This window comes from Ranitomeya imitator, chromosome 6 (genome assembly GCF_032444005.1).
Source record: "Ranitomeya imitator isolate aRanImi1 chromosome 6, aRanImi1.pri, whole genome shotgun sequence".
In the NCBI taxonomy this organism is placed as follows: Eukaryota; Metazoa; Chordata; class Amphibia; order Anura; family Dendrobatidae; genus Ranitomeya; species Ranitomeya imitator.
Genome location: NC_091287.1, coordinates 436321007 through 436343423, shown reverse-complemented (window position 1 = coordinate 436343423; position 22417 = coordinate 436321007). Strand labels below are relative to the sequence as shown.

General features: G+C 46.7%; 1 protein-coding gene across 1 annotated transcript in view; it reads left to right on the top strand.

The window, feature by feature from the left end:
* The window catches only part of NSMAF (neutral sphingomyelinase activation associated factor), a 155267-nt gene that overhangs the window by 123276 nt on the left and 9574 nt on the right, over positions 1–22417 (top strand). Inside the window, exons 22-26 of the mRNA XM_069731381.1 lie at positions 3389–3497; positions 12496–12554; positions 12687–12754; positions 22001–22068; positions 22146–22269. Of these exons, the coding sequence (XP_069587482.1) occupies positions 3389–3497; positions 12496–12554; positions 12687–12754; positions 22001–22068; positions 22146–22269 (428 nt within the window). The remainder of the gene's footprint in view (positions 1–3388; positions 3498–12495; positions 12555–12686; positions 12755–22000; positions 22069–22145; positions 22270–22417) is intronic.

The window sequence follows — 22417 nt, the reverse complement described above, 5'->3', positions numbered from 1 at the left end:
GAACAGAAACCTGCAGGTCCAGCAAAGGTAATCGGTTTTTGACAACTATGAGAGTCAATTACCTTTCACAACTGGTTCAGGACCCAACAAGAAGGGGGGCACTGCAAGAGCTAATATTAACCAACAGGCCAGACCGCATAGCAAATATAAGGGCTGGGGGTCACTTGGGGAATAGTGATCACAAAATAAGTTTTCATGTAACCTTCAATAAGATGTGTAGTAGAGGGATTACAAGGACACTAAACTTCAGGAGGGCAAATTTCCAATGGATGAGAGATGATCTTGGTGCAATTAACTAGGATGATATCCTGAGACATAAAAATACACAAGGAAAATGGGAGACATTTATTAGCATCCTGGATAAGACCTGTGCACAGTATATACCGTATGGGAATAAAGATACTAGAAATAGAAGGAAACCACTTTGGCTAAATAGAGCTATAAGGGGTGCAAGAAGTGACAAAAAGAAAGCATTTAGAGAATTAAAGGAAGTAGGTAGTGATGAGGCATTAAATAAATACAATAAATTAAATAAATTCTGTTAAAAGCAAATCAAGGCAGCAAAGATTGAGACAGAGAGACTCATTGCCAGAGAGAGTAAAAATAATCCCAAAATATTCTTTAACTACGTAAATAGTAAGAAACTAAAAAATGATAGTGTTGGGCCCCTTAAAAATAGTCTGGGTGAAATGTTGGATGAGGAAAAGCCAATCTGCTAAATTACTTTTTTCATCAGTATTTACACAAGAAAATCCCATGGCAGACAAAATGATCAGTGATAACAAAAATTCCCCATTAAATGTAACCTGCTTAACCCAGCAGGAATTACGGCGGCATCTAAAAATCACTAAAATTGACAAATCTCCGGGCCGGATGGGATACACCCCCCCGAGTACTGCAGGAACTAAGTACAGTCATTGATAGATCATTATTTTTAATCTTTAAAGAGTCCATAATAGCAGGGTCTGTACCACAGGACTGGCGTATAGCAAATGTGGTGCCAATATTCAAAAAGGGGACAAAAACTGAACTCGGAAATTATCGGCCAGTAAGCTTAACCTCTACTGTGGGTAAAATCCTGGAGGGCATTCTAAGGGATGCTATACTGGAGTATCTAAAGAGGAATAACCTCATGACCCAGTATCAGCACGGGTTTACTAGGGACCGTTCATGTCAGACTAATCTGATCAATTTCTATGAAGAAGTAAGTTTCTGACTGGACCAAGGGAACCCAGTGGACGTACTGTATATAGTAACATAGTTTTTAAGGTTGAAGGAAGACTTTAAGTCCATCTAGTTCAACCCATAGCCTAACCTAACATGCCCTAACATGTTGATCCAGAGGAAGGCAAAAAAAAACCATGTGGCAAATAGTAAGCTCCACATTGGGGAAAAAAAATTCCTTCCCGACTCCACATACGGCAGTCAGACTCTGATTACCCTACAGAGTTTAGTGTCATCTGCAAATATTGAAATTCCAGTCTGTATGCCCCCTACAAGGTCATTAATAAATATGTTAAAAAGAGGGCCCAATACTGACCCCTGTGGTACCCCACTGCTAACCGCGACCCAGTCCGAGTGTGCTCCATTAATAACCACCATTTCTTTCCTATCCCTGAGCCAGCTCTTAACCCACTTACACATATTTTTCCCTGTCCCCGTTATTCTCATTTTTTATATCAACCTTTTGTGTGGCACCGTATCAAAAGCTTTTGACAAGTCCTTTTTGGAAGTGCATTGAACAGCAAGGTGAATTTCAATATTTGCAGATGACACTAAACTCTGCAGGGTAATCAATACAGAGGAGGACAATTTTTTATATTACAGGATGATTTATGTAAACTAGAAGCTTGGGCTGAAAAATGGCAAATGGGCTTTAATGGGGATAAATATAAGGTCATGCACTTGGGTAGAAGTAATAAGATGTATAACTATGTGCTTAATTCTAAAACTCTGGGCAAAACCGTCAATGAAAAAGACCTGGGTGTATGGGTGGATGACAAACTCATATTCAGTGGCCAGTGTAAGGCAGCTGCTACAAAGGCAAATAAAACAATGGGATGTATTAAAAGAGGCATAGATGCTCATGAGGAGAACATAATTTTACCTCTATACAAGTCACTAGTTCGACGACACTTAGAATACTGTGCACAGTTCTGGTCTCCGGTGTATAAGAAAGACATAGCTGAACTAGAGCGGGTGCAGAGAAGAGCGACCAAGGTTATTAGAGGACTGGGGGGTCCGCAATACCAAGATAGGTTATTACACTTGGGGCTGTTTAGTTTGGAAAAACGAAGGCTAAGGGGTGATCTTATGTTAATGTATAAATATGAGGGGACAGTACAAAGACCTTTCTGATGATCTTTTTAGTCATAGACCTGAAACAGGGACAAGGGGGCATCCTCTACGTCTGGAGGAAAGAAGGTTTAAGCATAATCACAGATGCAGGTTCTTTACTGTAAGAGCAGTGAGACTATGGAACTCTCTGCTGTATGATGTTGTAATGAGTGATTCATTACTTAAATTTAAGAGGGGACTGGATACATTTCTTGAAAAGTATAATGTTACAGGGTATATACACTAGATTCCTTGATAGGGCGTTGATCCAGGGAACTAGTCTGATTGCCGTATGTGGAGTCAGGAAGGAATTTTTTTTCCCCCAATGTGGAGCTTACTCTTTGCCACATGGGTTTTTTTTGCCTTCCTTTGGATCAACATGTTAGGGCATGTTAGGTTAGGCTATGGGTTGAACTAGATTGACTTAAAGTCTTCCTTCAACCTTAATAACTATGTTACTATGTTTAATTTTGTAGAAAAAAAGCAGATCACAGACATGGCACAAAACTAAAGTGATTTCAAATGACAACTTTCTGGCTTTAAGAAACACTAAAAGAAATCATGAACAAAAAATGTGTTAGTCAGTAATGGTTACTTTTTGTTAACCAAGCATAGGGGAAAAATTATGGAATCACTCAATTCCGATCTATCAAAATGTGAAGTAAATTAATCTGATTAGTAAATGGCCCAACAAAGATCGATCAAAACTCCAGAATTATGTTTTTTGGCTGTTGCAACATTGCAATCAGAGGCTATCAAAACATCGTATCTACCCCAAAATGGTATTGGTAAAAAATGTTTGCTCAGCACTAAAAAAATAAGTTCACACACAGCCACAAAGAACAAAACAATGAAAACATCACGGATCTTGGAATAAATATTCCTTATTGATTGTAAATTTATATAGATGGACACCTACCTAACACAACATATAAGCACACCATCTAATTAGTGTGGTCCCCACATAGTGTCCTATGTAAAACTCAGATGATCAGGACGCCATAAAAAGTAGTAGTAATGGTAATAATGGCTCTTTTTTTATTTCTTGCAGTTTCTCCCAGTGAAGACTCTTTTGAAGACTTAACCGAAGAAAGTAAAACTCTTGCATGGAGCAACATCACCAAATTCAAGATAGAGAGCAGACACAAGATTCACAAAGAGTGAGTGACCTGTTACTGTGAAATCTGCATCTGTTGGGAGATTCTCAGTTCAGGCCTTATTCGGACATCTGTGTTTGTCATCTGTGTGCTGCCTGTGTTTTCTGTGGATACTGCACAGATAAATTACATTTTACGCACACGTCTGTTTATTTGCGACCGATGGTCCAGTCCATGTAGAGCGATCAAGATATGTGATATTCTGGGACAATGTGCCCAAATTACCCAGTTAAGTGGGTAAAAGGAAAAGCAAACCGCACACGAGTGGCATCAGGTAAACTGGTTACACGGATGATTACACGGAGGATGGTTTGGTCCCTTGGTTCTGTATACCGTATTTTCTTTATCGCCTCTCATTGGGGGACACAGGAACCATGGGTGTATGCTGCTGCCACTAGGAGGCTGACACTATGCAAATAAAAAAGTTAGCTCCTCCTCTGCAGTGTACACCCCACCGACTGGCATTATACTCTTCAGTTTAGCTTAGTGTCAGTAGGAGGTGGACACGGGTCTTTCATTAGACCCTTATCTACCTCAATGTGCGTCGTTCCTTTTCAGGTTTCCGGAGGGATACAGGGTGAACAGTCACACCTGTACTCCCACATTATGGACTATGAGTACGGCGTGTACTGCCACCCCGTATCCTCATAGATCCCACAGCAGGACCAAGATCCTGGCACAGAAGCGTGCTCAGAAGTCCGGTCCTGGCTCCGTCCCCCACCCACTCGCCCACCAGAGCCTGTCGGTCGGAGGAGACGAGGACGTCTGTCACCACCTACACGGACGTCTAATACCTTCCACTTCTTAAGGTTAGTACCGACGGCGTGGGAATTTAGGTGAGTATTTGTGCCCCTATCAGTTAGGGGGCCCTGTGGATCCCCTACGTTTCCTGCGCAGTTTTCCTTTTGAGCAGCGCGGTGCCTTGCTGGCAGCCGCACTGCTATTTCTGCGGCCGCACTTCTCCACCTGCGGCCGCACCTTTTTCCGAGACCCACCGATCTGGGTGACACTTAGGCCCCATTCCTTCCCGCAGTTTTCCACCGCGGCCGCGTTTTCACAGGCAGTCACACTGCCTTACCTGCGGCCGCATCCTTTTAATCTTTGCGGCGCGGCCCCCTTCAGGCAGCCGCACCGTTTTCCCCGGCGGCCGTACCTTGGGAGGTGTCGCGCGGCCGCGGTCCTATCCAGCGGCCGCTGGCTTCTAATACAGGCCCCGGCTCTTCCCGGGCCTACTTCCGGCGCCGGCATCGGCGTTCCCCCCCTTTCCTGCGGCGGCTGCCGCGCCTATCAGCCGGGCGGCGCCCGCACTGTTTTTTGCGCCGCTCCGCCGATTACCATCTTTTCGGCGGTCACCGGCTTCTAATTTCCGGTGACGCGCTCGCCCACTTCCGGTATCATCGGGCGGGCTTTCTCCCGCCCGACAAACTCCGCATTCTCCTCCCACCGGCGCCATCTCGTCTGGCTCCGCCCCTTCCTCCACGCCGCTGCTGGACGCTTAGGGCACGAGTCTCCCTCATTCTGCCACGCTCCTGCGCCGGGAAACTTCGCAGAGCGCTCGGTCCGGGGACGCAGCACGCCATCTGCGCCGGGGATCCACAGCATCTTCCTGCAGCTCCTGGTATCCGGGCTTTTCGTCTGCCGTGAGTAGCTCTGCACTGCAGACTGACACCCTCCTCTGCCCCACTGTCCCCTAACCTGCTGGCATTTTCTTCAGGGACCTCTTCAAAATGTCTAACTCTAAAGGGGGCCGCTCTCGTCCTCCGACTTCTTCATCTTCTGCCCTAGTCACCTACTTTGCATGTTCGTCCTGTAACAGCAAACTTCCCTCAGGTCAGTCCTCCCCGCTGTGTCAGTCCTGCAGCAACCCGATTGTTCCCACCGCCCAGGATCCCCCGGCTGTTCCGTCCGAGACTGACCCCCCCATCCCAGGCTGGGCCGCCTCTCTGTCACAATCGGTGGCGGATTTAACACGGGTATCTCAAACCCTGGTGTCCACGCTGGATCGGTTACCCCTGCAGACCCCTGCCATGGCCAGCGGGTCGCAGGAACCGCCGCCCGAGCCCTCCTTGATAAGCCACAAAAGGTCCAGACAGGAACGTCGGTCTGAGTCCTCTTCGCGCTCCATCTCGCCACTCGGCCCTCCCCTGCGGTCGGCATCTCCTCGACCCTCCTCCCCTGAGTCAGGCGAGGCACTCTCTGATGCGCCCTCGGAGGATATTTCGGAGCTGGATTCTAACCAAATCGCCACCATGAGGGAGATGGTCCAGAATCTCATTGTGGCAGTAAACCAATCTTGTGGCATAAAGGATCCCTCTACGGAACCCGCAGATCAGGCGGTTTCGTTTAGACGGGCCAAACCACCTTCCAAGTTTTTTGCTCCTCATCCTGAATTCGAGGAAATCATGTCCAGAGAGAGAGAGAACCCCACTAGGCGTTTTCAGAGGGGAAAACGCCTGGGTGTGCTATATCCCTTTTCTCCAGAAGTTACCGCCAATTGGACGGTCTCTCCCTCGGTGGATCCACCTGTGTCCAGGCTGTCCACCAACACGGTGCTTCCTCTGTCAGGCGGAGCATCTCTGAAGGACTCTAATGATAGGGCTATAGAATCCTTTGCGAAGTCAGCTTTTGAAGCGGCTGCAGCGGCCATATGCCCAGCTTTTGCTTCCACTTGGGTTTCTAAATCCATCTCCAAATGGGCCAAAGAACTCCGTCGAGGTATCCTGGACGGGGCGCCTCCCATGCAACTAGCGGAGCTTGCCAACCAGATTTCCCACGCCGGTGAATACCTGGTCTCTGCCTCCCTGGATGTCGCGTCTTGTGCGGCTCAGGCTTCCAGCAATGCCGTTGCCATCCGCCGCACCGTTTGGCTCAAGGCCTGGCAGGCGGATTTATCTTCTAAAAAGTCCCTCACTAGTCTGCCCTTCCAGGGCTCTCGTCTCTTTTGGTTCCCAGCTGGATCAAATCATTAAGGACGCCACCGGGGGTACAAGTTCTCTTCTCCCCCAGGCTAAGCCTCGTCGCCCTCCTCCTAGACGGCAGTTTCGCTCTTTTCGGCCCTTTCGTCGCTTCGCTGCGTCAAACTCCTTTTCCCAGCAGCAACAGAGGCCACAGGCACGTCAGGAGAAGAAGGCGGTGTCCTTTAGGCCCACTCCGTCCTGGCGTCCTCGCTATTCCCAGGGTAGATCCTCCAGGCCCAGGACTGGAAGATCCACCTCGGCATGACTCTCGGCAAGACCCCAGCCCACCTCCCAGGTTGGGCGGCCGTCTTCTCTTCTTCAGGGACGTCTGGATTTCCGCAGTGGAGGACGCATGGGTCAGGGAAGTTGTATCCTCGGGATACAAGATAGAGTTCGCCTCCCGACCCAGGGATCGTTTCTTCCAATCCCGTCCTCCAAGAGATCCCGCTCTAGTTCCGGGCTTCTTCGCAGCCATCGCTTCTCTGCTCAAATCCGGGGTAATCGTTCCCGTCCCAGAGAAAGAACGGTTCACGGGTTTCTACTCGAACCTTTTTGTGGTACCGAAAAAAGACGGCAAGGTTCGCCCCATTCTGGACCTCAAATTGCTGAACAGGAGAGTTCGCCTGAGACACTTCAGGATGGAATCTCTTCGTTCAGTAATTGCTTCCATGGAGGCTCAGGAATTTCTATGCTCAATAGATATCCAGGACGCCTACCTCCATGTCCCGGTATTTCCCGGACATCACCGTTTCCTGCGCTTCGCAGTACAACAGGAACACTTTCAATTCGTCGCCCTGCCGTTCGGTCTCGCAACCGCTCCAAGGGTGTTCACGAAGATCATGGCGGCGCTGATGGCAATATTGAGAGTCAGAGGCCTGGTCCTATTTCCATACCTCGACGACATTCTCATCAAGGCTCCGTCCTTTGCTCAGGCCCACGAAAGCCTGTCCATTGTTCTCGACACCTTAGCCCGTTTCGGGTGGCTGGTCAACCGGAAGAAGTCCTGCCTTATCCCTTCTCAGCGCATCATCTTTCTGGGCATGCTTTTCGACACTCGTCAGAGCAGAGTCTTCCTTCCCAAGGACAAGAGAGCCACTCTTTGTCGGGACATACGCTTGCTCCAGGGTCCTCGGCCTCCCTCCCTCCGATCGGCCATGAAGGTTTTGGGGAGGATGGTGGCTACCTTGGAAGCGATTCCCTTCGCCCAATTTCATTCGCGACCCCTTCAGCAAGCCATTCTGTCTCAGTGGGACAGGTCTGTCTTCTCCCTGGATCGGCCGATCAGGCTCTCTTCTCGGGTCAAGCGGTCCCTCAACTGGTGGCTGATGTCACCTCTCATCTCCCAGGGCAGGTCCTTCCTTCCAGTTCACTGGCAGGTGGTGACAACGGACGCCAGCCTGATCGGCTGGGGTGCGGTTTTTCGCCACCTGACGGTTCAGGGCCGTTGGTCGTTGCAGGAGTCAACTCTGCCAATCAATGTCCTCGAGATTCGGGCCATCTTTCTGTCCCTCCGCCACTGGGAAAGGATCCTCAGGGGCCTTCCAGTCCGGATCCAGACGGACAACGCCACGGCTGTGGCGTATGTCAACCATCAGGGGGGGACCCGGAGCTCCTTGGCCCTTGCCGAGGTAGCCAAGATCCTCCTTTGGGCAGAGGCAACGGTTCCGGTGATATCCGCGGTGCATATCCCCGGCGTGGACAACTGGGTCGCCGACTTCCTCAGCCGCGAGGGCCTCGCGGCAGGGGAATGGTCCTTGCATCCGGAGGTCTTCCATCAGATTTGCCTTCGATGGGGGACTCCGGATGTGGATCTCACGGCGTCTCGAATCAACAGGAAGGTTCCGCAGTTCGTCTCCAGGTCCCGCGATCCTCTCGCAGTGGACGTCGATGCTCTGGCCATTCCTTGGTCACAGTTCGAGCTGCCCTACCTGTTCCCACCCCTTCCATTACTTCCCAAGCTGTTGAAGAAAATCAAAGCGGAAGGGGTGCCGGTCATCCTGATCGCCCCGGATTGGCCCAGGAGAGCTTGGTTCGCGGAGCTCGTCAACCTTCTCGCGGACGCTCCCTGGCGCCTTCCAGACAGGCCCGATCTGCTGTCCCAGGGTCCGATCTGCCACCCGAATTCTCGGTCGCTCAGTTTAACGGCGTGGCTGTTGAGACCGCGGTTTTAAGAGCGTCCGGCCTCTCGGACCGGGTGATTCACACTATGATTCAGGCTCGGAAGCCTTCGTCTTCCAGGATCTACTACCGCACCTGGAAGGCTTACTTCCGTTGGTGCGAGTCCAACCGCGTTCCGCCTATGGTTTTTTCCCTGCCTTCTCTTTTGGCCTTCCTTCAGGCAGGACTGGATTCGGGCCTGGCGCTTAGCTCCCTGAAGGGTCAGGTCTCTGCGCTTTCCATCCTCTTTCAGAAGACCTTGGCCTCTCGGCCACAAGTTAAGACCTTCTTTCAAGGGGTGGCCCATGCTGTCCCGCCGTACAGGGCCCCTGTGGAGGCATGGGACTTAAACCTGGTACTGGACGTTCTGAGGGTTTCCCCCTTTGAACCTCTTAGAACTGATAGAGGAATCTCCCTATCTTGGAAGGTGACCTTTCTTGTGGCCATCACGTCTATTCGCCGCGTTTCCGAGTTGGCGGCCATGTCTTGCCGCCCTCCGTTTTTGGTCATTCACCAGGACAAGGTGGTCTTCCGGCTCCCACCTTCCTTTCTTCCTAAGGTGGTTTCCACCTTCCACCTCAACGAGGACATCGTTCTACCTTCCTTTTGTCCAGTTCCGACTCATCCTCTGGAGCGATCATTGAACAAGCTGGACCTCGTCAGGGCAGTGAGGATCTATCTGGACAGAACGTCCACTTTCCGGAAGACGGATTCCTTTTTCGTCATTCCTGATGGCACGCGCAGAGGCCAACCGGCTTCTAAAGCGACTATCGCTCGCTGGATCAGATTGGCAATTTTGGAGGCTTACCGGGTCAAGAACAGAGTGCCCCCTCCTGGGATTAAGGCTCACTCTACCCGGGCAGTCGGCGCCTCCTGGGCGGTGCACCACAGGGCTTCCGCCTTACAGCTTTGCAAAGCGGCAACTTGGTCTTCCATCCACACGTTCGCCAAATTTTACAAGGTCCATACCTACGCTTCGGCGGACGCCGGCCTAGGCAGAAGGATCTTGCAGGCGGCAGTGGTGAGTCCTCTGACCTGATGGAAGTCTGTCTTTCCCACCCGTGGGACTGCTTTGGGACGTCCCATGGTTCCTGTGTCCCCCAATGAGAGGCGATAAAGAAAACAGGATTTTTGGTTGCTTACCGTAAAATCTGTTTCTTGGAGCCTCCATTGGGGGACACAGCTCCCTCCCAATGTTTCTGTTATCTGTTTTATAACTGTTCTCACGTTTACAGTTCTCAAGTTTGTGGTTATGGTTTTTCAACCTTGTTCTTTTCTCCTACTGCTTTCTCACTAACTGAAGAGTATAATGCCAGTCGGTGGGGTGTACACTGCAGAGGAGGAGCTAACTTTTTTATTTGCATAGTGTCAGCCTCCTAGTGGCAGCAGCATACACCCATGGTTCCTGTGTCCCCCAATGGAGGCTCCAAGAAACAGATTTTACGGTAAGCAACCAAAAATCCTGTTTTTCAGACTATAAGACGCACCTTTTTCCTCCAAAAATGTGGAGGAAAATGGGGGGTGCGTCTTATAGTCTAAATGTACCGGCTGTGGCGGGGAGCGGTATCGGCGGAGCAGCGTGTCACAGAGGCAGGAGCTGGCTGCTGCGGCTAACTCCTGTGCCCGCTGCTAAAGAGAAATTAATATTCTAATATTCACTGCATACCTCGCCCATGAGCATGGAGGGCAATGAATATTCATATCTCTTTAATAGCATCCTGGTATGATTGGCTCCCACCCCCATCCTGGTATGCATGTCCCCATCAGAAAACAAAACAAAAAAAAAACCATTAATTACTCCTACCTTCCCGACGCTCCCTCGCAGCATCTTGTCCCGATGCCAGCAGCTGCTTATGCTTGTAAGCAGCACATGGCAGGGATGTCATATGGGCGGCAATCTTGCCTTGCGCAGGCGTGTACTACGGAGGACATAGAATGAACTTCAATCCAATATTGCAGCCAGCATGCACCCAGCGGGTAAGGAAAGGGTGAATCAAACACCCAAAAACTCCGCCCATATGACCGAAAACCGGTCCCGCCAAATTCAGTTGACAGGTTCCCTTTAAGTAGCGCACACGTGATTAAGGCCTCAGTCCTGTCTGCTAGGATACAACATGGCTTATACGGGGTTTACAAGAAGTATAATACTACATAGGATGATGAGCGTAACTACGTGACATCCACATGGAGACTTTGCTATGTAGTGACTTGTGTAATTGCCACAAGCTTATCATTGATTGCATAGGTTGATACTAATAAAGATTTTTTTTTTCTTACATATCTGTAACTAGAAGCATATGGTGCAAGGAATTCTCTTAAAAGGGTTCACCAGTTTCAAGATCCATTTGACAAGACCCAATGATCCTAAACTGCAGAAACCGACTCTATTAACCTATTAACAAATGCATTGGTGGGCTTTGTAAAAAAAAAATCTGTTTTCTTAACTACACCACCACTTTAACACCACTATAACAAATAAGTCGTCTTAGGGTACCGTCACACAGTGCCATTTTGATTACTACGACGGTACGATTCGTGACGTTCCAGCGATATCCATACGATATCGCTGTGTCTGACATGCAGCAGCGATCAGGGATCCTGCTGAGAATCGTACGTCGTAGCTGATCGTTTGGAACATTCTTTCGTCGCTGGAGCTCCCGCTGTCATTGCTAGATCGGTGTGTGTGACACCGATCTAGCGATGCGTTCGCTTGTAACCAGGGTAAACATCGGGTTACTAAGCGCAGGGCCGCGCTTAGTAACCCGATGTTTACCCTGGTTACCAGCGTAAATGTAAAAAAAAAAAAAAACCGTACATACTTACATTCCGGTGTCCGTCAGGTCCCTTGCCGTCTGCTTCCCGCACTCAGTGACTGGCGGCCGTAAAGTGAAAGCAGAGCACAGCGGTGACGTCGCCGCTGTGCTCTGCTTTCACTTTACGGCCGGCAGTCACTGAGTGCGGGAAGCAGACGGCAAGGGACAGACACCGGAATGTAAGTATGTACTGTTTGTTTGTTTTTACGCTGGTAACCAGGGTAAACATCGGGTTACTAAGCGCGGTCCTGCGCTTAGTTACCCGATGTTTACCCTGGCTACCCGGGGACCTCGGCATCGTTGGTCGCTGGAGAGCTGTCTGTGTGACGGCTCTCCAGCGACCACACTACGACTTACCAACGATCACGGCCAGGTCGTATCGCTGGTCGTGATCGTTGGTAAATCGTATAGTGTGATGGTACCCAGGCTAGTTTCACACATCAGTTTTTTTGCCTTTAGGCATAATCTGTCTATTTTTTTTAAAACGGATCCGAGAGAGAGAGACCCACCATTCGCCGGATTGTGCCTGATGCAAAAAACCTGATGTGTGACAGTAACCTTACCAGATGTTTTGTGACTATATACACAATGCATCATAGGGGTACAGGATAAATGGCTAACCGTGTCTGCCGAAAAAGTGCTGCTTTATGAAGTCAACTACAGATTTACTCTGTATTACATTTGTCGACTTGTTGATTTTTTCATTACACATTTCGCCTGTTTGGCGTCGAAATGTGTAGTGTCAGTACATGCGTCCTGATTAACCACAGCAAGATACATTCTTTCCAGCAGCGTGTTTTTTTTATGTGATTTTTATCCACCTTTTGATCATATGTCGGTGTATAACATACATATTAACTTTGGGATCAAGTCTCCAGAACCTTTTTTTTTTTTTTTTTCTTTTCATGCTCTTCGTGTATTTACTTATTGCACTTTTGCAACTTTTTTCTATGTTCATCTGCATCAAATAAATATATGTTGATGCCCACATAGAACATTCTGTTCCCCACACGTTATTACTAAGTATGGGACCTCTCCACGGTCATTGATGTGTCTTTGATGGATTACTTGCAGGGCTATAACTGGTATTGCTGTGTCTTCCAATGGGTCTTCAGTCTTCACCACATCACAAGGTTAGTCAGTCTGTTTATGACGATGAGCTCGCGGCTCTGATGTTTTCTCTAAATATTCCCCCTATTGCATCATGAATACGAATTGTATTTTTACACTTAATATATGAACAGTCTAATTTTTTTTTTTTTCAGATTCAACTTTGAAGATGTTCTCCACAAGTCAGAAGTCTCTGCAGAGAAGTGTTTCATTCTCAAATATGGTAAGATGCAGCTCGCATCAGGTTAGCCCTCTATATGAAGTACTGCACTTCATGATGTACATCTACATTGTGAGATTACAAGGGACGCAGATTCAGCAGGAGCCATGCAGGATTCAGCCTTTTCTCTGAACCCAGCCGTTTAGGTTCTTAGGTTCCTCAGTCAATATTCATTCTAGCAGCCATTAACCTACTAATGGTAAGGCGGTGAGATGGTCTTTAAAGGGTTAATCTGCCCAGAAGTTCAATGCAACATGGATTTTTTTCAAAGGATCAGAAATAAAAGGGCAACAGTTTTTTTTTTTTTTTTTCGTTTTTTAGGTGAAGATCTAAAGGTATGTGCACACGTTGCGGAATTTGCTGTGGATCCGCAGCGGATTGGCCTCTGCGGATTTGCAGCAGTTTTCCATGAGTTTACAGTACCATGTAAACCTATGGAAAACAAAATCCGCAGTGCACATGATGCGGAAAAAAACACGCAAAAACTCTGCGTTGTTTATTCCGCAGTATGTCAATTCTTTGTGCAGATTCCGCAGCGGTTTACACCTGCTCCATAATAGGAATCTGCAGATGTAAAACCGCAGGTGGAATCCGCACAAAAATTGCAGTATATTTGCGGTAATTCCGCAGGAAATCCGCACTGCGGTTTACCTGCGGATTTACCAAAATCAGTCCGGAAAAATCCGCAGAGTAATCCGCAGCGTGTGCACATAGCCTGAAAACTTAAAGCCTAACCATGGTTTTATGTATTTGCTTTTCATAAATCAATAGTACACGTGAAAATTAAGCAACTTTGTAATATACTGTATTACTATATTGAAATAAATATGCTTCTTTCTCCTCCTAGATTGATCTTTCATTTTCAAAACTCACATTTCTTGGTTGAGCGTGAAGGGTCAGTCCAGAAGGCAACAGAAGCTACGTTCTCTGAAATTTTACCAAATCACTTTTTCATGTGTACTATTGATTTCTGAAGTAAAAAATGATGGTTACTCCTTAAACCTGAATTCTGAAAATAATGACCCAGGAGCAGATTCTATTTTGTCTTAAAAATTATCCATCTTTAGGGTGGTTTTACACAAAGCATACAGTGGGTGCGGAAGGTATTCAGACCCTCTTTAATTTTTCACTCTTTGTTTCATTGCAGCCATTTGGTAAATTCAAAAAAGTTCTTTTTTTTTTTCATTAATGTACACTCTGCACCCTATCTTGTCTGAAAAAAAAAATCTTAGTTTCAATTTTTTTTTCTCTAGCAAGATGGCGCCGCCTGCGCAATAGCAGTTATCGGTGATTGCTGATAGCTGCTACTGGGCAGGGGCCGGAGGAACCATTTTGAAACACATGTATTTTTTTTTTTTTTTTTCATTGTATGTAATAATTATGTAAACTAGGTGTAAGGTCAGTGAGGGATGAGTGACCTGTCATATGCCATCAGTATGAATACCTAATTAGAGCACCACATGAAGACCCCCATCCCTCACTGGCCACCCAAAGCACGAGCATATCATTAACTCAAAACTGAAAATAGAGATTAAACAACAACCACAAGACAGATTTTATCAACCAAAGTATCAGTGTAATCAGTATAACAACGCTGACCTCACACTGTAGGTTTGCACAATCCCGCAGGTTCCTTTTAAAATCCCTTCATAACTGCCTGAAAAAAAAATTATTTCACCGACATGAAAAATTGCTGCTTAACTTTTATTTTCACCCTTGCATCATCCTAACAAAAGAAAAGGACATTTGAAAAATGATGCTAACATAAACTAGAATTATGGGGAATGTTTATCAATTTTTTTTTTTTTTTTTGTAGTATGACTATCTGACGTAAGGTTTTAAACACGTTTTGAAAATTTCATTCTTGATAATAATAATAAAAATAATAATAATGTTATTTATATAGCGCCAACAAATTCTTCAAAGTTTCCATCATATGTCCAACATTTTTCTTAAATAAATGCAAAATGTATCTACGTAAATTTACTAATTACACAAAGTGCAATGCGTCGCGAAAAAAACTTTCTTCAAATCCTTAGTATATGTAGAATCATTCCAGATTTATTACCACATAGTGACATATATCGGATTTGAAAAGTTGGGGCTGTTCTCTTAAATGGTTTAGACAGGCGTTATGACGCACTTATAAATAAATGATTGTGGTATATATTTTTTTTTTTTATTTAAATAAATTTTTATTAACAAAATAAAGAACATCCGGATGTCATTTACATTGCATTATATCACATGCACGTTTTCTTATTTCAATACACCCCAACATTACCCCAACTACCCCCCACCCCCCTAAGACAGCTCATTCCCAATCTATACCCCACTGAGGCATTATCTGCCTCGTGTAGTTTATCCTAATCCAGATCTTAAGAAACTCGACGTCTATACTCCTCATTCCAATTCAAGCCAAGGAGACCACATCTTATTATACATATCTATTTTCCCCCTTTTTTTTTACACCCCCTTTTCCAATTTTAAACCATTTTGAACATATTGGAGAAATTCCCCTCTCGTAGGTGGTTCCACATTAATCCAATTTCGTGCTATCACTTTCCTTGCCATGTAGAGTAGCCTAGCAATTGCAACCTTCCAAGTATTATCAACTCCAATTTCTTCCACATATCCCAGCACGCATACCATCGGGTCTCTAAGAACTCTACACTTATACGCTACTTCAACCCGGCTCAAAACCACCACCCAAAAAGCAGCCAGCCTAGGACACGTCCACATCATGTGATAAATTCCAGCATTCTCACTCGTACACCTCGGACACTCAGAATTGGCACGCAATCCCGCTCTGTATAGCACTTCCGGAGATTTATATACTCTATGCAGAATATATAACTGCGAGAGTCTATATGGTTCACTCAAGGATAGTCGCGGAATCCACTCCATCACCGATTCCCAGGTTTCATTTTCCATCGGTCCTACGTCCCTCTCCCACTTAGCTCTCGCCTTTTATAGGGAAATCTAGTAAAAACTTGTGCATTAGGTCCTTATACAGAGTGGAAATAACTCCCCTTGTAGTCCCGTCACCACACACATACTCCAACACAATATCATCCTGAATTCTGAAATCCACCTTCTTCTTCTGAGCTCTAAAGGCATGCCTCATCTGCGCATACTGACATACCCCTGTGGATCGCAGCCCAAATTCTTCCTGCAATTGAGAAAAGGACTTCAATGCTTGCTGCTGAATTATCTGGCGAACAAAACAAATTCCCTTATTCTGCCATTCCATCAGTCCTCCCAAAGCCTCAAATTCCTTTAAATTGTTATTAGACCATATCGGTGTGAATTTAGTCAACCCTGTAACCCCACGAATCTGCCTTAGTCTATTCCATAATTTTCGAATCAGGAACAGGGTTGGGTATACTTTCCCCAAAGCGCCCAAAGAGCCATCCTCCAAACACCTGACCATCGGTCGTCGGTCCGTCACCTCTTCCATTAGATGTTGTACTGCACTGGATGATGCCCCTCGCGCCCAGCCCTTCAAATGCTGGCTCTGGGCCGCAAGGAAGTATATTTCCAGGTTGGGCAAAGCCAAACCACCATCCTCCTTGGGTCGCTGAAGCGTCTCCAGGCTAATACGTGGATATTGTCTACCCCATATCAAACTTCTAAAGAGGGCATTAATCTGCCTGAACTTCCCCCCAGGGATCCAAATTGGTGCGTTATGTAAAACATATAGGATTTAATTTATTCCAGGCATCTACCTTCGCCTTGAGTATCCCCATAACAGGAGCCAAATTTCTTTGTAGGTACTCCGCAATTGGCACCGAGACATATATTCCAAGGTATTTAAATTTGGAAACCACCTGTAGCCTTTCATCACCAACATTACTCACTTAGAAAGCAGAGGGTGGTTATAAATGGTATAGTCTCTAACTGGGTCGCTGTGACCAGTGGGGTACCGCAGGGGTCAGTATTGGGACCTGTTCTCTTCAACATATTCATTAATGATCTGGTAGAAGGTTTACACAGTAAAATATCGATATTTGCAGATGATACAAAACTATGTAAAGCAGTTAATACAAGAGAAGATCGTATTCTGCTACAGATGGATCTGGATAAGTTGGAAACTTGGGCTGAAAGGTGGCAGATGAGGTTTAACAATGATAAATGTAAGGTTATACACATGGGAAGAAGGAATCAATATCACCATTACACACTGAATGGGAAACCACTGGGTAAATCTGACAGGGAGAAGGACTTGGGGATCCTAGTTAATGATAAACTTACCTGGAGCAGCCAGTGCCAGGCAGCAGCTGCCAAGGCAAACAGGATCATGGGGTGCATTAAAAGAGGTCTGGATTCACATGATGAGAGCATTATACTGCCTCTGTACAAATCCCTAGTTAGACCGCACATGGAGTACTGTGTCCAGTTTTGGGCACCGGTGCTCATGAATGATATAATGGAACTAGAGAGTACAAAGGAGGGCAACAAAATTAATAAAGGGAATGGGAGAACTACAATACCCAGACAGATTAGCGAAATTAGGATTATTTAGTCTAGAAAAAAGACGACTGAGAGGCGATCTAATAACCATGTATAAGTATATAAGGGGACAATACAAATATCTCGCTGAGGATCTGTTTATACCAAGGAAGGTGACGGGCACAAGGGGGCATTCTTTGCGTCTGGAGGAGAGAAGGTTTTTCCACCAACATAGAAGAGGATTCTTTACTGTTAGGGCAGTGAGAATCTGGAATTGCTTGCCTGAGGAGGTGGTGATGGCGAACTCAGTCGAGGGGTTCAAGAGAGGCCTGGATGTCTTCCTGGAGCAGAACAATATTGTATCATACAATTATTAGGTTCTGTAGAAGGACGTAGATCTGGGGATTTATTATGATGGAATATAGGCTGAACTGGATGGACAAATGTCTTTTTTCGGCCTTACTAACTATGTTACTATGTTACATTCTCACCTACGTCATCCACCCTAAAAAGAACCGACTTATCCGAATTAATTGTCAATCCTGACCCAGCACCAAATCTCTCAACAATTTCAATGGCCCCTCTTGGTGAATCGTCTGGATCCGCCAGGAACAGCAAAACATCATCCGCGTATAGCGCTATTTTTTCCTCTATTTTCCCATACCTAAACCCAGGGACCCTATCAGATTGCCGAATCTTAGCGGCAAGAGGTTCTACAGCCAGCGCGAACAGGAGGGGTGAGAGCGGGCATCCCTGCCTAGTACCCCTAGCCAGCCCTATAGGTCGAGACAGCTCCCCGTTCACTCTAATTCTAGCCGACGGTGATGAATACAACAGCTGTATCCAGGCCACAAACTGCGGACCAAACCCCATACATTCCAGCACCTGCCAGAGGTATCCCCATTCGACACTGTCAAACGCCTTATGTGCATCCAGCGATACAATCACTCTACGACCACCGTTATCAGACTCTACCTGCAAATTTACATACAACCTGCGCAAATTGATCGCCGTGGATCTGTCAGGCATAAAGCCAGATTGGTCCGAATGCACCAGACTCGCAATAACACTAGAGAGTCGGAGAGCCAACACCTTGGCCAAAAGCTTGACATCAATTGTTAGTAAAGAAATTGGGCGGTACGACTCCGGTTTCCCCAAGTCCTTATCCTTCTTTGGAATAACCACTATTATGGCCTCTCTCATAGAGGCTGGCAAACACCCACAGGACCTAGCTTCCTCCAGTACCATTTTTAATCTAGGAATCAACACTTCTGCCAACCCTTTATAGATCTCAGCGGGTAGCCCATCGACCCCAGGCGCCTTCCCATTAGCCATGGACATCAATGCCCGACTCAACTCCTCCTCAGTGATAGGGGCCTCACGGCTCTCCCTATCTGCCTCATTCAGTTTCGGCAGATCCAGACCTTCCAAGAAAGTCAGAGTGTCCTCGACCGAATCACCAATCCGAGAGGAATACAAATCTGCATAGAAGTCCGCGAAGGCCCTCAAGATTTCAGGCGTTTCCGTAATTCTACCTCCACTTGCAGATTCCAAAGAGTGTATATATGAAGAACCTCTCTGAGCAGCAGCCACTACCGACAGCATATGTCCCACTGTTTCTCCCTCCTGATAAAACAATACCCTTTGGAAATCCCGCTTCCTCTCAGCTTTGCCTAACAGAATCTTTTCCAAATGATTTTGTGCGCTTTTCATCCTTTTCTCTGCCTCAGGGGTTCCCAGTGTGGCCATCCCATCTTCTGCTTCCTTCAACTCCTCAACTGCCGCTTTTTCTGCCTCTCTCGTCCTCCGCTTACACCTACTAATGTCCCTAAACAGTAGTCCCCTCAGATACGCCTTCATTGCATCCCAGATTGTAAGAGCATCAGTGCTTCCATCATTTAAGAGAGAGAATTCCGCCACCTCCCGTCCTATACTTTCCAACTCAATACTCTGTAACCAATTGGGATGAATCTTCCATTCTCTCCCACTTGTCGACCGTGCCCCCTCCAATCTAACCTCTACTTCAATTGGACTATGGTCCGACAAGGCCCTTGGCAGGTATCTCACCTCCCCAACCAGTGTGTCAAAAATCCTGTTACCCAAAGCCATATCAATCCTAGAGAGTGTGGTATGTGCTGGTGAATAACATGAGTACCCTCTCTCTCCAACATGTCTAACCCTCCAAAGATCAATCATACCTATCTCCTGTATATAGGTGCCAAATGTTGTGTCCCTCCGACCTATTCTGAGTATTTTTATTTTTGTCCCAGTAGTCATCACAGATGTTGTTTAGATCTCCGATAATTATTAACGGTGTCGGTCCCCATCTTTCCACACGCTCCATTACTTCTCTGATTTTCCTGCTAGAGTAGGGAGGCGGAATATACATCGCGGCAACACACAGCATCACTCCATACAATATACACCGAATTAGTACATACTGTCCCTCCACATCCACATATACCTTCGCCTCCTCATACTGAACTCCCGCTGGAACCAAGATTGAGACTCCTCTTGCATACGTGGAGAAGGTAGAATGATAACCCTTCTGAATCCACCGTCTATTCAGAACATCCACCTTCTCCCTTACCAAATGTGTCTCCAGCAAGCATATCATTGAGGCCCGTTGGTCTCTTGCATATTGCAAACACGCTGCACGTCTGGATTTCTCCCCTAGGCCTCTCACATTCCAGCTCAAAATTTTAAAACGGGTCCCCATCACTTGACTCATCTTTACAAAAAGTATCATCATTTTTGAGCACAAGCTGTCTAACTACCCTCCACCCCCCCCCCCTCCCAACTCCCCCTCCCACCCATCCCCCCTCACATCTAACCATTCCACCTCTCTCCAAGAGTGGGGCATCATCGCCCATAGCGAACACTCCGTTTGGCATTACCTTCCCAACCCTCCTCCCACCACTGTACATAACAGGATTTCAGACATTTTGAAAAATAACATATCTCAACAGATTTTAAACATAGAATTATTTACACACGCAAGAAACCTACATACACTTAAAGTATGCCGCTTACCCTTCCTCCCTCCTTCCCAACAACGATTACACCATCCCATTAACTTTAACTGAATATAATCCAGCTCCCTTCTTCACCACCCGTACCCCTTGGTTTGTCAATCACATGACTCTATGCCCCCTGACAAATAAGTAACCAAAATCAGACTCTTCCCACAGTTTCAGTCTCCTTTTCCTTTAAGCTTTTTAGCATTAATGTCAATCCACTGGGTAGCTTCCTCCGGCTTCTGAAAAAAATAAATTTTATCAAACGCCACCACCCTCAGTCTTGCTGGAAACATCATGGAATACTGCACTCCCAACTCCCTCAGCCGTCTCTTGTTACCCGTGAACATCATCCGTTGTCTCTGCACCAGAGTAGAATAGTCCGGGTAGATAGCAATCTTTTGGCCTTCAACTGTCAGATCCGTCATGTCTCTGGCCTTCCTCAGGATAATGTCTCTGTCTCTATAGTTTAGAATTTTGGCGAGCATGGTACGGGGATTCGCTCCAGGGACAGGTGGTTTCGGTGGGACCCTATGCGCTCTTTCTACCGCGAACACTTTTGTTAGCGCCGTATCTCCAAATGTCTCTAAAAGCCATTTTTCAATATATTCCGTTGGATTCCTCCCTTCAGCTTTTTCAGGGATGCCCACTATGCGAATATTGTTTCTTCTGGACCTGTTCTCAAGGTCCTCATTTTTTGCCGCCAATTCAGCTATTGCTTGAGTGAACTTTTTCTCTGCTTTTTGCAGCTGTACTTTATGGTCTTCTGCAGTGCTCACTCTCTCCTCTACCTCCCCCACACGTTTGTCAATCTTCTGCATTGCTGCGTTTATCTGGGCTGTGTCCCCCTTAACCTCCTGTATCTGTAAGGTCAGAGACTGTTTACATGAAGAAACCAGCGCAAAAACGTCTCTTAGGGTAGGCTCAGCTTCTGACGCCATTTCCTCGGGTCCCCCTTCTGCCACCGCCATTTTACTCTCCTTTCTCCCCTGTTGTACCTCATGTTCTCCTGCTGGGCTCTCCTCCTCCTCCTCCTCTCAGCTCCGGCTCCCTCCTCTGCGGCCTCCGCTCTCGCAAACTGCTGGAGCTTTGCCGCTACCTCCATACGCTTTCTGCATGCGGTGTTCTCCTTGTCTGCCTTTTCCCTTGTGTCGGCGCCATCTTGGATTGCGCCTGCCTCCCCGGCTCCCGCGTCCTTCTGCCGTCTCCTTGTCATTTTCGCCGGTTTAAGCGCTACCGCTCAGCGCCACCGGGCTTTGCAAGTCTCCCCGCACCGATAAGCCCCCACAGGGACCAAACAGCAGCGGCTCTGCAGGATTTTGGTATGTCGCTGCGGGACCATACAGGCGTCGGTAAAAGGTGGAGCCGCTGGAAGGTAAGTATATAAATGGGGGCAGGGGGCTTACATTTAAAGTGCTACTCAAGAGCTAAAAAAAATAAAAAAAGCACTGGAGCGGTGCTTTAAGTAATTGTGTGTTCACGCCTCATTTTTTTTTACTATATTGGAGCCAATTGCTGGATATATCGTGCTACCTGTCCATATAACCTTAAGTTTTTTTTAAATGTGCAAGAAAAATTAGGTTCATCAGGGACCCATGGCCATTTCGGCAGTGTAAGCATTCATTTGGTGTAGCCAAAAATCTTAGAGCCTTGTTCCAACCTTACTTGGCAATCATCAGTTGTTGTAAAGAACAGACTAAGTGACTTGTCCTCTTTTGAGTTTTTCTGCCTTTTTTCATCAGACATTTTGCCTTGATTATCTTCTTGTTCTTTCCCTCAGGCGCTGTCGTCCTGCGTCCTCTTGCCTGGAGATACAACAGTGATGTGCTCCTCGTGGGATAATAACGTGTGCGTATTTTTGCCTGTATGCTCATACACTAAGCCTCGTCAGAACGCTGTGCACTGAATCTTTCCTCTGTGTCCAGATATTTTTACTCTATTGCTTTTGGAAGACGACAGGACACGCTGATGGGACACGATGACGCAGTTAGTAGAATTCTCTGGAACAACAACAAACTCTTCTCCGCATCTTGGGACTCTACAGTAAAGGTGTGTACACCGTACTGACAGCGTGAGGACTATAGGATTCGGGTGGGGTTGGTATAATACAGCAGTGACATATCTGTGTAAAATGTTAGTTTTGTTGTTTGTCCCTATATGTGGCATTTAATTTATACCGCCTTATTAAATGTGTGAG